The sequence below is a fragment of the Impatiens glandulifera genome, chromosome 7, assembly GCF_907164915.1.
Source record: "Impatiens glandulifera chromosome 7, dImpGla2.1, whole genome shotgun sequence".
NCBI classification, from domain to species: Eukaryota; Viridiplantae; Streptophyta; class Magnoliopsida; order Ericales; family Balsaminaceae; genus Impatiens; species Impatiens glandulifera.
The window spans coordinates 41,675,195-41,687,859 of NC_061868.1; the positions used below are offsets into that span (position 1 = coordinate 41,675,195).

Sequence of the window (12,665 nt, forward strand, 5' to 3'; positions counted from 1 at the left end):
TTATATTAGTAACCTTTCATATTCATCCATGTGATTTTCTTATTCTTTAATATTTTAATTAATAATTTAATATAAAAAATCACATCAAACTATTTTTTTTATGAAATTCATTTTGTAAATATTGAAGAATAATATTGTTTTTATTTTAAGAACCAGAATCATTTCAAAACTGAACTGAGTTTAATATAAACTTGAAAAATTATAAATGTTTTTTTTAGTTTTATGAAGTTCACACAATCCATTATTATGTTATAACAATTTTTTTATTAATGTCTTATTTGAATTACTTCTCAATAATTCTTTTTACATGAATTATAAAAAAAAAACTTATGTTATTTAAGATAAATAAATTTAAAATTTAAATAAAAAAGAGAGCCTAGCTAGTGAGTTTTGTAAGCATGTGATTGGATATCCCTCTGAAATGGCGGCAAAAAGAGCATACATGCCATCATCATCATCTGAAATAAAATTAAAATTAATAATAATAATAATAATCGTCTACGCTCTAGTCTACTACATGACAGTGAGGTTGAGGCTTAGCAGCTGGTCCCGTCTCGACAATTGGACTTTGACCATCTGCCATACCACCAGTAAAATAACACAATTGGGCCCCCCACCCTCTTCTTTCTCAATGACGATACTACCCTTTTAATTGTTAATAATATTCATGTATATATAATTCGAAGATACAAATAATGAATTATTTTTACTATTTATTATTAATTATAATACTTTAATTTAAATAAATAAATAAATAAATACATAATTTACCATGAATGGCAATGATAATAGAGAAGGGACAGAATGGTAAATTGGGTCTATTTGGGTTGAAGGACAAAAGAAAGAAGTTTATAAAGTTAAGAGGAGAAAAGAACAGCGCATCTCCTTTCTCTTCTTTTTATGTCCTCCCTACCCCGGACCAAAATAAATAAATAAAGCAATTTGAAAAAAAAAAGGTGGCCATTTGAAAATTGGGTCCATCCATTTCATCAATAATAATAATAATACATAAAAACATAACACCTTTCTTTCATAAATGTAACAATAATATTTACCCCCTCTATAATCTGTACACTTCACAATTATTATTATTCATATTATTGAAACCACTTCTAGCTCTCAACCATCCTCAACAAATATCCTCCCGATAAAATCTCTAAATCTCTTCGAATACAACTTCGGATCCACAGCCGATATCGAATTCGGATCTGCTTGTAACGATTTATATGCGTGTTCAATTTTCTTACTAATATCGTAATCTTGAAGAATGTCTATTACCCCGAAATATATCACCACTTCGTTTATCTCCCCACCACTTCTCGACCACGCCCGCCCATAATCGCTTCTTCTTCTCCTTCTCCCCATCCGCTCCGCCCTCGCAGGCATGTTCGCTCCTAGCCTTATCAATGGCTTCCTATAATAACAACAACAAACAATTTTCATTTACATTTACATTCTCAATTCATTCTTTTTATTAATACTACCAATGCCAATGCCATTACCTGCCAGCCAATACTCTGTCCATGTCTTGCAATTCAGCCTCGAGGAATTTGCACCCTCGCATTAACTTCTCGTTTTGAAATGAATCGGTTTTACTGCCTCTCAGGAAGAACGGGGAGAGACCCATGTTGTCACATGTCTTGTTATTATCGTCGCGGAAATGAAGACCTACTAACAGACTGTAATCCATTATCCTCTCTGCTTCTAAGAATTCGCAGTCTTTCTCTATTTGGTTCATCAGTTCTTCAAACCAGTTTTGCTGCAGTCTGAATACAAAGTTTAAATCCAGATCCTTTAGGGTGGTGGTTTCGTCAATCTCTTCCTCCTGTTTATCTGTTGTTCGCCCGTGAGAGGATCCTTTCAGATCAAATCGTCTATGGATTCGATACTCAGAACAGAATAAGTTCCCCATCACTATGAATCGCGTCTATCAAACCAACAAACAAACAATTCAGGATTCAAACTCAATTATCTATTCATATTCAGATTCAGATTATAAACAGATTTGATTTCATACCTTCACACCACCCACTGGCTTAACACAATGGACACCGAAGAATTTGGTGACTAGTGAATTTTCATATTGGGAAACATGATTATAATAGCTTAACAGCATCTTAATAAGGACCTGTGGATATCATCATCAAATATATGAATCATGATGAACAACTTATTAACTTGGAAGGATAATATAATAATAAGAAGAATACAAACCTTGACTTCTGATTTCTTCACTGTTTTGATCATGAATCTGTCATCTTGGGTTACATAGAATAAGCTTCCACTCTTCCCTGGGGAAGAAAGCTCTCTCAAGGCGTCATTTCCACAAACAGCTAGCATGTAATCAGCAGGATCCACTTGGAATAGCTCTCTTAAATGTCTGATGATGAAGAACCCTAATCTCATTAAATCAGAACTAATGAATAACAAGTTTTGAATCTAATTGATAATACCTAAACACAATTGGACAATAGTCTTTCCATCTGAACTCTGTTGACTGGTGAGGAGGCGTAACCTTAGAACCCTCCGCCGGAAATTTCGTCCAGAATTTCTTCTTGGGATCGAAATCGCTGTCTTTAAGATCCCGGAGAATCGAAGCGTGTTTTCCGACTGAATGTCTGTTGGGGATAATCAAACAAATCGGAATATATAAACAAACAAACATAAAAGTCAGATGAAGAACAAAAACAATATGAAATGATTATAACCTGATTCCCAGTTGAAGATTCAGCATCAATTCATAATTCTTATGTTCTTTCGAAATCATTTCTCCAGGTTTCTTCACCTCACCATCGAAACTATAAGGATTTTTACGAAACCGTCTAAATCCATCTATAGGGCCGTCTCTATAGAACATGGAAACCTCCAAATTATCGATTATATCGCAAGTGATATCCCCAGCTTCTCCATCCGACTCCCATATGCATATCCTCGGGAAACTTCTCTCCGTCGAGCTTCCTCTCGATTCATCCAACAACGGCGATGCAAATTTATGGCCAAAATTACTTTTATTGTTCTTCAGATCTTCACTTGAAGCCGTATTACTTCCTGGATAAAAGGTTCCATTAGATTCTTTCAATGCATTTCCATTGTTAATATCCTTATTCCAACACCCGATATAGCAACTTCCGTCTGGCCAAGTAAACACGCCATTCCCTTTCGGCACTCCGTTTTCCCAATTTCCATCGTAACGGTTACAGTTCGCCCAAATAAGAGTCCCTCTTCCATTGATAACACCTCCGCGCCATTCTCCAACATACTCGTTTCTATTACTCCAAACATACCTTCCATGGCCGTCCTGCAAGTTCCTTCTCCAGGATCCTTCGTAATAGTCTCCGTTAGCGTAGTGTTTAACGCCGTAACCTTGTTTACGGTCACCAGTCCAGGAACCACGGTAAGTATCGCCTTCTGAACCGATGAAAGTACCGAATCCTTCCATTCTACCGGACTTAAACTCACCTTCATAAGTAGCACCAGATGGCCAAGAAAACTTACCTTTACCTGATGCCTTTCCTCTCTTCCAATCTCCTTCATACATGCAACCGTCGGTCCACAAATACTTCCCCGATCCATGCGGTACGTTTGCTGAGAAGCTTCCTATGTATAGATCTCCATTCGGAAGACGTTTCTCTAAAGTGACTGCGCCGGCGTCGTCGGAGACAGTGACGGTTGGTGTAACTCTTCGAGTCGCCGCCTGAGATCGGCTGCGACAAACCGCGGACACCGGAGGAATCATCACCGGCACAATCTTCTCTTCGTTCTTCTTCTTATCTTCGGCAAATAACATCACTGGCTCTGGCATTTTCCTAAAGAGGATGATCGTAATTCGTACGGTACGGACACTATACTTCGTTACCAGCTGACAATCCTCGCCGGAATTTGAAACGCCACCAGCATTTCCGGCGAATGCAGAAGCTCTTTATCTCTCTAGATTCGTAAGAGAATTTACAGAGAAAAGCAGGAATGGAGAAGTAACTGAAAAGAATAACTTATATATATATATATAATAATTAAAAATATTTGATTAATTAGGAAAAAAGTGTCATTAAGGTATTATTTTAATTATTTATTATGTTGTCATGTTATTCAATTTAGCTTAATTAATCATTTTTATATAACTTTTCAATCATATTTTATTAACGCATCTGTTTTATTTTTATATTTAAAAGAAAGGACATAATAACTTTACAGTAAGTAAGAGATTACAATCTTAATTTATAATGTTATATTATTATATATTTCAAAATTTAATTAAAAAACATAAAAGTATATTAAAAAGTAAAATATTTTTTTTTCTTATTAAAAAATGATGCAAAGCTAGGTAGGTTTTGAAGTAGGCCATTATCATGAGATTAAAATGGAATAAAGAAAATAATAATACATTGAATGACCAATTTAATTTTTGTCTGTAATAAACGAGTTTTGTATTATTCATTGTGAAGTCATTTTTTAAGATAAATATTTGAACATTATTATTAAATACATAAATAATATTTGTATTTATTTGATTTGCTGGCATACTAAGTAGCCTTATACAATGTTTGAAAAAGAAAAAAAAAAGACTTGGGGGCCTGTTTGGATTTGCACCATTCGTTTGGCTAAGGATAATTAGGTAGCTTTGCTGCTGCCAAAATTATTATTATAAAAATATAATAATAATAATAATAATTAATAACTAATAAGCTAAGCTAGATTGTCTCTATAGACAAAGACTTAACTGCTTTTTTAAATTATAAAGTGGACAACAATAATAATAATATGGATATCCTAGGTACTGATTTCGAGCTACTCAAACGGTGAGTTTCGTTCATCTGAATAAATTTGTTGAATAAATTTACGAATTGTGTGTTAATCCGTGATAAATAGTCGCATTAGAGAAATGAAATCTAGCGTTTTAAAATAATAATAATAATTGAAGTATATGGTTTCATTCTCAGCCTCCAAAATGGAGATAGATAAGAATGACAACGGCCAACCTCTACTTAATTGGTGCTCTATTGGGACCGATTCTAATTTTATAGTTAAGGTCCATTTCATTTCATGTCACTTATATTATTTAATTAATTTCTTACATTTAGAGATGCTTTATTTCTATTTCATTTATACATTTTTGTTGGGGGAATTATAAAAGAGACACTTACCGTCTTGATTTCCACCTTAAACTTAAAACGTTTTCAGATGAAATAAAACTCGTGACATTTTTGTCTCTTAAGCCGATTCTAACTACTGAACTACATTGATAGGGTTACATTTTATTTAATTTGTTTTATCGTAAATTCATTTTTATATTAAAACTATTATGTACCTAAAAAAAAGCGCAAGCAAACTTGTTGTCGTTTGATTTGAAATGATGACTATGTTTTAGAATAGATTCGAACAACTTAAGATGAGAAATATTCTTCAATAACCTTGACCTAATGATTCTTATCCGGGTATCTTTAAAGTAGGATTTATTCCAAGCTTTGTTCGATTATTTTACTGATCTCACATCGTTTAAAGTGATAATCAAATTTTATATTTTTTAAACGGTTAAAACCATTTCATTAAAATTTCAAAAGTGGGAGGGTCAATAATCAAAGTTAGACAGATCATAGTTATGATTAAACGATGACAATCAAACGACTTTAAAGAAAAACTGATTAGTAGTCATCAAACATACGAAAAACATAGATTATAAACAAAGATTACAAATTGTATCACATCCTAATTATAATCAAAAAAAAATTATTTGACTCGAGAATTTAAATCATGATTGAATAGCAATATGATGGATATGGATGATGAAGATGTTTGTGTTAGTGATAATTTGAGTTGGTGTCAATTTCATGATATGATAGAAAAAGATTGATGCCATATCCAACCGCAATAGACAGTAGATAAAGTCATATGAATGGGAAGGAATAAATTAGGGTTTTCTGCTTCTGCATATGGCATTGACCAGAGCCTCAAATTTTCTAAGTGGGCCACAAAGCCGAATCTTGGACTTTTCTTTATTTTGTGACCAACAATTTTTATAAGGCCCATTTCTAGATTCAACCTTACAAATATATTATCTTCTCAATAAATATTAGGCCTTGTTAGGTCATAGTTTATTTGAATACTTTTACATATTTTACAAAAAGAAATGTTTATCTAGCTACACATGCATGATAGATACATTTATGTCTATTTCAGCTGAAGAAAATGAACATGCAACAGAGATATGATAAGATTTTTTTATAATATTATATTCATTTTTAATAAGAATTAATTTAAGTGAAAAATGAATTGTGATGTTTCCTCTTATATAATCCACTAAGTCTTGGTGTGTCTGTGGGAATGCTCAAATGAGATATACACTGGAAAATGACAAGCATATTATTGCTATTATCAACTCATTATAATATTATCCACTAAGTCATGGTGTGTGGGAATACGGGAATACGGGTTCGAGCCCGTCTGACGACAAATTTTGCGTCCAACTAGATGATTAAGTGTGTTTGCGGGCTATGTGTTTTACCCGTGAGATTAATTGCACCCAATAAAAAAAAAGCGAAACCAATGTTTAAAAAAAACTAATTGTAAATGTTAAAATTTTTGTAAAGATTCATGAGGTATTAATATTTAATAAAAATAATTAAAAAATATTTTAATAAATAAATCTATTGATCTAAATAATGAAATGACAATGTATGAATAATGAGTCATTTAATGATGAGATTTAATGATTTATACAACTCAAATAAGGTCCAAGAAGACCTTATTAGGTTGAGTTTTAATATGAGTCAATTTATTAAGTAAAATATCATACTTTTATTTTTTTATTCAAAACAATTCAAGGGATATCTAAAGTTTATTCAAATAAACACAAAACTAACAAACCCCAGACAAATATAGTTGAGAATGTGACATTTTCCAATAATATGTGAATAATTATGTTTTATTTATATATATTAATAGAAAACAATATTAAATATCATGAAATAATGAATAGAATGAAATGAGTGAATACAAAGAGTCCCCCACAATCCACAATTCCACATGCATTCATGAATACTTTTCTTTGCAAAACACATATGAATGTTATTGTCTCCTTCAATTCAATGTTGTAACCATGAATTAGAGAGAATAGTGGGGGCTTAAAGATTTTAGATTCTCCATGTTTTGGGCCCTAAAAGATTTTGTGGTTTTCGTTTGGGCCCAGAAAAAAGAACACCACACCCTTTCCTCATTTTATTAAAGAATCTCAATATATTGAGTTTCTAGATTTGGAAAGAATCCATGATGGTATTCTATTACACTAGTATGGAGAACTTATTAATCTTATATAGAATGATGTTTTCAATATATATATATTTAGGTGATATTGACTTTTAGGTGATATTGACTTTCACTTAATATGTTTTAGGTCAGAATTGGAAATAATAGACATTTAATTTTTTAGGAACCATTTTTTCACACATTAATAGTCACTTTTGCATTTTTATAAGATTATGGAACAATATTATCGGTAATGATCTTAACATCAACTTTAACCGTTTTAAGTCAGAATCGAAGATTCGAGATATTTAGTCTCTTGGAAACCACTATTAGCACACAATAATAGTCTCTTGTACATTTTTATAAGATTATGGTACTATATTATTAGTCATGATCTCGACATCAACTTATGTTGTTTTAAGTGAGAATCGGAGATTCAAGACATTTAGTGTTAATAGTCTCTTATGCATTTTTATAAGATTATGGTACTATATTATTGGTCATGATCTCGACATCACCTCAACATCAACTAAGCTGTTTTAAATCAGAACAGAAGATTCTAGATATTTAGTCTATTAAGAACACTATTGGCACACATTAATAGTATCTTATGCAATTTCATAAGATTATGGTATTGTATTATACTAGTATGAAGAACTTATTAATCCTAGTATATAGGATGATATTTTCATAATATATATATTTTTTTAATGAGAAATGATATGGGATGTGTTCCTGTCATCTTTCTTGTCATATTATTTATGTTCTCTATTATTTATCTTTTATAAGATAGAATGATTTCGGTTTTATCCCGAGTTCGACTTAATTCGTTTTAAATGTGGAGAAGAGGTTAGACATGGGAAACATGATACCAAAGAAAACATAATAGTCTAGACCCATTGATCAGACAATATATATAACATATGTACATGAAAATTGAGAAGAAGAGAGTTTGAAAAAGAGAATTACAAGCCTACAAGCATCAATCCAGTTACTCTAGGCAATTCTAATACTTTATCTGTAGAAGAAGAAGAAGATGAGATTTTGTTGGAATGGTTTTTTCTTCTATTCATTACCTCAACTTCTAGCTGTTGCAGAGATGTAAGGAGATCCCAATGCTTCTGTTTCAGCATCACAAGCTGACTCTGCAATGCTGTATACTCACTTTTCATTATCCTTTCACTTTCCCTAATCATCTCTTCACTCATTCCTTCATCCATTAATCTCATCCTAAGCTTTTCAGTTGATACAACCGAGTTTTCAACAGGAGCCATCAATTCAAGATTTGATATCCTTGGAAACATATCCTTGGCAGCTCTTAATGTTTCCACCCATGCCGTTCTATCTTCCAATGTCTTTGCTCTCAGATTCATTTTCTTTATACCCGTGAAGATTGTAAACCTTTTCTCACTCGATTTACTCTCATGAATCGACGAAACCTAATCATCATATATAACAAATCACATTTTGGAATCACATTTAAGAATCACAATTAACATACCTTGATATGAATTTCACCGATTAGCTTTGGAGGAAGAATCTGACGATAAGAAACTCTCCGGAGAGATTCTTCGCCGATGATTCTAGATCCTCTTGCGTTTTCAGGCGATACTTTATCCGCTCCACGGATCTTATAATACGATACGACGCCGTCTTTCAAAACGAACCATCTAGGACGCCAGCCTCTTCCGAAATTCTTCCTTTTATATAAAACACCTGAAATTCCATCAATCGCAATCTCATTCACCTTCTCTTCTTCTATCCTAGACGGAATCTCCGATACATCGGCGTATAATTTCTCCGAAGCCATGCCGGAGATTCCCCGAACTTGTCACGTATTCTGATGGTGATTAGTTGAGGACGCAGAAGAACGAATGCGAAATGATAACCGCAAGGTACCTTCTTATGAAGACGAGATCTGGTGGACGAAATCTATCCGGAAATGGACGGTTATTGTCCGGCTGACCGCAAATGGAGGAGGAAATGACGCTTTGTGGCGATGAAATCTAGCAAATATCTATAGACAGTATATATATAGTATAGAGAGAGAACGATAGGCAGAGAGCAGTTAACGATTATACGCCGGTCGTCGGTCGCCGGCGAGGAAGCGAGGCTGTGAATCATGAGATATAACCGGCCGAATAAGGCAGTTGGTGGGAAGCTCTTAAATGTAGATTTTGGACCGGACCGGAGTTGGAAATGCTATCTGTTATAGCTAGGCCGTTAGTTAGAACCGTCTAACAAACTTTATTTCTCTCTACCAATTCAAATTCATACCACCGGAGTTGGACAAGATATCTTATTATTTTTAATAATATTTCATTTGAATTAATATTTGAATAAAATATTTGATTAAAAATATAGATAATTCATATTTAAAGTAAAATTATCAATAAACATTTATTTTGTTACTACTATATAATTAAAAATTTAATTATAAATTGGTTCAAATTTATTTATTTTTTATATTAATTTGTTAGTGATATATATTTATATATTAAAAATGATGAAAAACAAAATTCAGTTAAATATTTTAGACAATGATTTTTACAACTGTCCTAACAAAAAATCAATATTAAATTTAAAATGACTTATATATATATATATATATATATATATATATATATATATATATATATATATATATATATATATATATATATATATTTATTTATTTTTTAAAGGGTTCGAATTGTCGGGTTGAGAGATGTGGTTAATTTGAATATATATGTGAGAGTAAATTAATATTTGGGTCGGATTGTGGGTTGACCCGCCCATGAAATTAAAACGGTTAAAAATAAAATTAAAAATGTTATAAGTATTGTTCGAATTCGTAACATAACAAAACAAGTAAAACCCTTTAACCAACTAAGCTAAAAACACTTTATATTTTAAATTCAACACTAAATTTGATGAACACGGTGATTTATCAATAGTTTTTAATCGGTCATAATTCTCTTTTGACTTTACACTATAGTTTTAACTATTATTAGTAAGCAATAATAGAAAAATTACATCATATTTATAGAAATATGAGACATAATTCATATGGATATAGTAAGTCTCGTCTGACTACTTTAATGGTAGTCTTTACATTTTCCTTTTTACTCGTAGTATTGAAAAAAAGTGGACTCTAAAGGTCAAACTAATTGAGTTGAAGAATCAAACTGTATCAATTATTTTAGAGATCGTTCTGCAATGTGAGAGTAAATGGATACTTGAGTCGGATTGTGGGTTGACCCGCCCATAAACTTAAAACGGTTAAAAATAAAATTAAAATTGCTATAACATTTTTACCGTAATATTTTTTCACAATTTTTTATATTATTACTCGTGCAAATACACGGAATACATGCTAGTTAGAGTAATGATTATCATGGTAGTAAATTTTTAATCTTTTTTTTAAAAAAATTGTCACTTAAGTTATCTTATATTTTTATTTATTTTTAACATTACAAAACATTTTCATATTTTCATGGTGTGTTTTATTAAATAATATATTTTATAGGTCCCATTAATAAATATACAATATATTCAACACATTTGAGTTCTAGATGCAAAAAATGATAAAAAAAAAAGAAAAAAAAAGAAGGGGAGTTAATGCATATAAATTTACAATATATTATTTGAAAGATGTGGTAACTTTTTTATGAATAAAGCTAGATTAACGTATGATTATCCTTAGCTAATAATTTTATTCTAAGTCTTTCGTCTCATTATTATCCCTATCATCAATAGAAATTGTGACTTGTCATAATCATGATTTTCTTGTCATTGCATAATTAATAATCCATATTTTTTGTTCCTTTGCTAAAATCATTGAGGTTTATAGTTGTATAGTCATTAAATAATCATATTTAGTTTCTAGATATACCTGCACTGAAACTCTGAAAAACCCTCCTCTTTTAAAATCTTTCATATTTTTTTTATATTAGATCTTTAAAGATTTTGTTGTCTATGAGGAAAATTAAATTACATAAGTTTTCCCTTCTTTCCTAGTATTGACTTGCCCAACGACTTTATATATTTCAGATTAAGATTATAAAATATTAATAAAATTTGGTTGAGATGAGATCTAAAGAGATGCACAAATCAAAGAGTCTATAATTACATTGATCATATATCTTAATTAATTTCAATTAAAAACAAGAAGATAAGCACATAATCAATCAAGAAAGAAAGAAAGAAAGAAATGAAAACATTTGTTAAATAAACAACAAACAATAAACCTATGATGATGATGATCAAGAGTTGACTAAATGATTAATTACATACACTTAGCCCAATCAGCAATACCTTCAGCTAACAGCATTGTGTCAACGCTAACACATTCACCAAACCTATACGAAAACCTTAACTCTCCTTTCGAATTAACCGACCCTTTCTGAACCGGATAACATACGGAGGCGCTACCTCCGTACATCTGCGCGTGTTCAAACAGATCCTTCATCTGCGCGTGAATCTCCCCAACGTACTTGTCTCCAAGTTTTCTCCGACAGTACAGTTTTATGACCAACATGGTCCCGTAGTGACGAACCATGGCTTCTCCGATCGTGTACTTCACCGTGTAATTCCATGCCGGGTTTGCCTCGCCGTGCTTGTCCGGTGGAGTCCATTTCTCTGTTTCTGGGTTTGACCCGATTGAAATACGCGCGTGTACTTTCATCTTGAATACTTTTCGGACCACTTCTAGATCGTTTGCTGCTATCAAGGTTATGTCGAATTTCCGGCAATCCATTATCCACTACTCTCTCTCTCTCCTTTCTCTCTCTTACAACTTACCAATATGAAGTGTAAAAGGGTTGGTACGGATTTATATATATATATATATAAAACTCATAAATCCCAATTATATATATACAATTTTAGCTGTCAAGTTGCTAAGAAGTTGTGTATATTTCGATTAAGTCAAATAATAATATTATTTTTTAGAAATAAATAATATTCTTTTAGAATCTTTCTTAAGAGCTGGTTTGGTTTATTGTTTTTTTTAATAATATTTACTGAGTTGATTTTGAGAAAGGTTCAGTCTATATTAATGTATTTGAGTGATGTCAACTGATGAGCATGTTTAATGTTATTTGGTCGGACCGAATTAAAATTTGAATTTATTTTTTGTTTTCGAATAGAAATTTACACAAATTCAAATTTAAATACGATTTTGATTTAATTTTCAAGTTAGATATAAACCAAATCCGAATTTATTTTTTTATTATTTATTTTAATTATATATCTTATTTTTTAGTCTACGACAAAAAAAGTTGGATATCTCCGACCTCCTTCAGGTCATGGTTTCGAGTCTATCATTCGGCAAATTATGCGTCTGATTAAATGGTTAAATGTGTTTGCGGGCACGTGAGAATTAGTCGGAGCGGAAACCAGCATTCTCAAAAAAATAAATAAATAATTATATATAATTTATTATA

At 31.6% G+C, this 12,665-nt stretch overlaps 3 protein-coding genes across 3 annotated transcripts; all 3 read right to left on the bottom strand.

Annotated features, from left to right (window-relative positions):
- Positions 1-962: 962 nt before the first annotated feature.
- On the bottom strand, positions 963-3,953 carry LOC124945584 (phosphatidylinositol 4-phosphate 5-kinase 1-like). Its single transcript, XM_047486040.1, has 6 exons — positions 2,709-3,953; positions 2,454-2,618; positions 2,215-2,380; positions 2,018-2,128; positions 1,503-1,927; positions 963-1,414 (listed from the first exon to the last, which is right to left on the bottom strand). The coding sequence occupies exons 1-6, from the start codon at positions 3,800-3,802 to the stop codon at positions 1,120-1,122; spliced, it is 2,256 nt and encodes a 751-aa protein (XP_047341996.1). The 5' UTR covers positions 3,803-3,953; the 3' UTR covers positions 963-1,119.
- Positions 3,954-8,116: 4,163 nt separating this feature from the next.
- On the bottom strand, positions 8,117-9,444 carry LOC124946035 (oxysterol-binding protein-related protein 1C). Its single transcript, XM_047486588.1, has 2 exons — positions 8,741-9,444; positions 8,117-8,678 (listed from the first exon to the last, which is right to left on the bottom strand). The coding sequence occupies exons 1-2, from the start codon at positions 9,047-9,049 to the stop codon at positions 8,205-8,207; spliced, it is 783 nt and encodes a 260-aa protein (XP_047342544.1). The 5' UTR covers positions 9,050-9,444; the 3' UTR covers positions 8,117-8,204.
- A 1,929-nt stretch (positions 9,445-11,373) lies between these two features.
- Positions 11,374-12,035, bottom strand: LOC124910544 (protein SRC2-like). The gene has a single exon (XM_047451205.1). The coding sequence runs from the start codon at positions 11,975-11,977 to the stop codon at positions 11,507-11,509; it is 471 nt and encodes a 156-aa protein (XP_047307161.1). The 5' UTR covers positions 11,978-12,035; the 3' UTR covers positions 11,374-11,506.
- Positions 12,036-12,665: the final 630 nt, after the last annotated feature.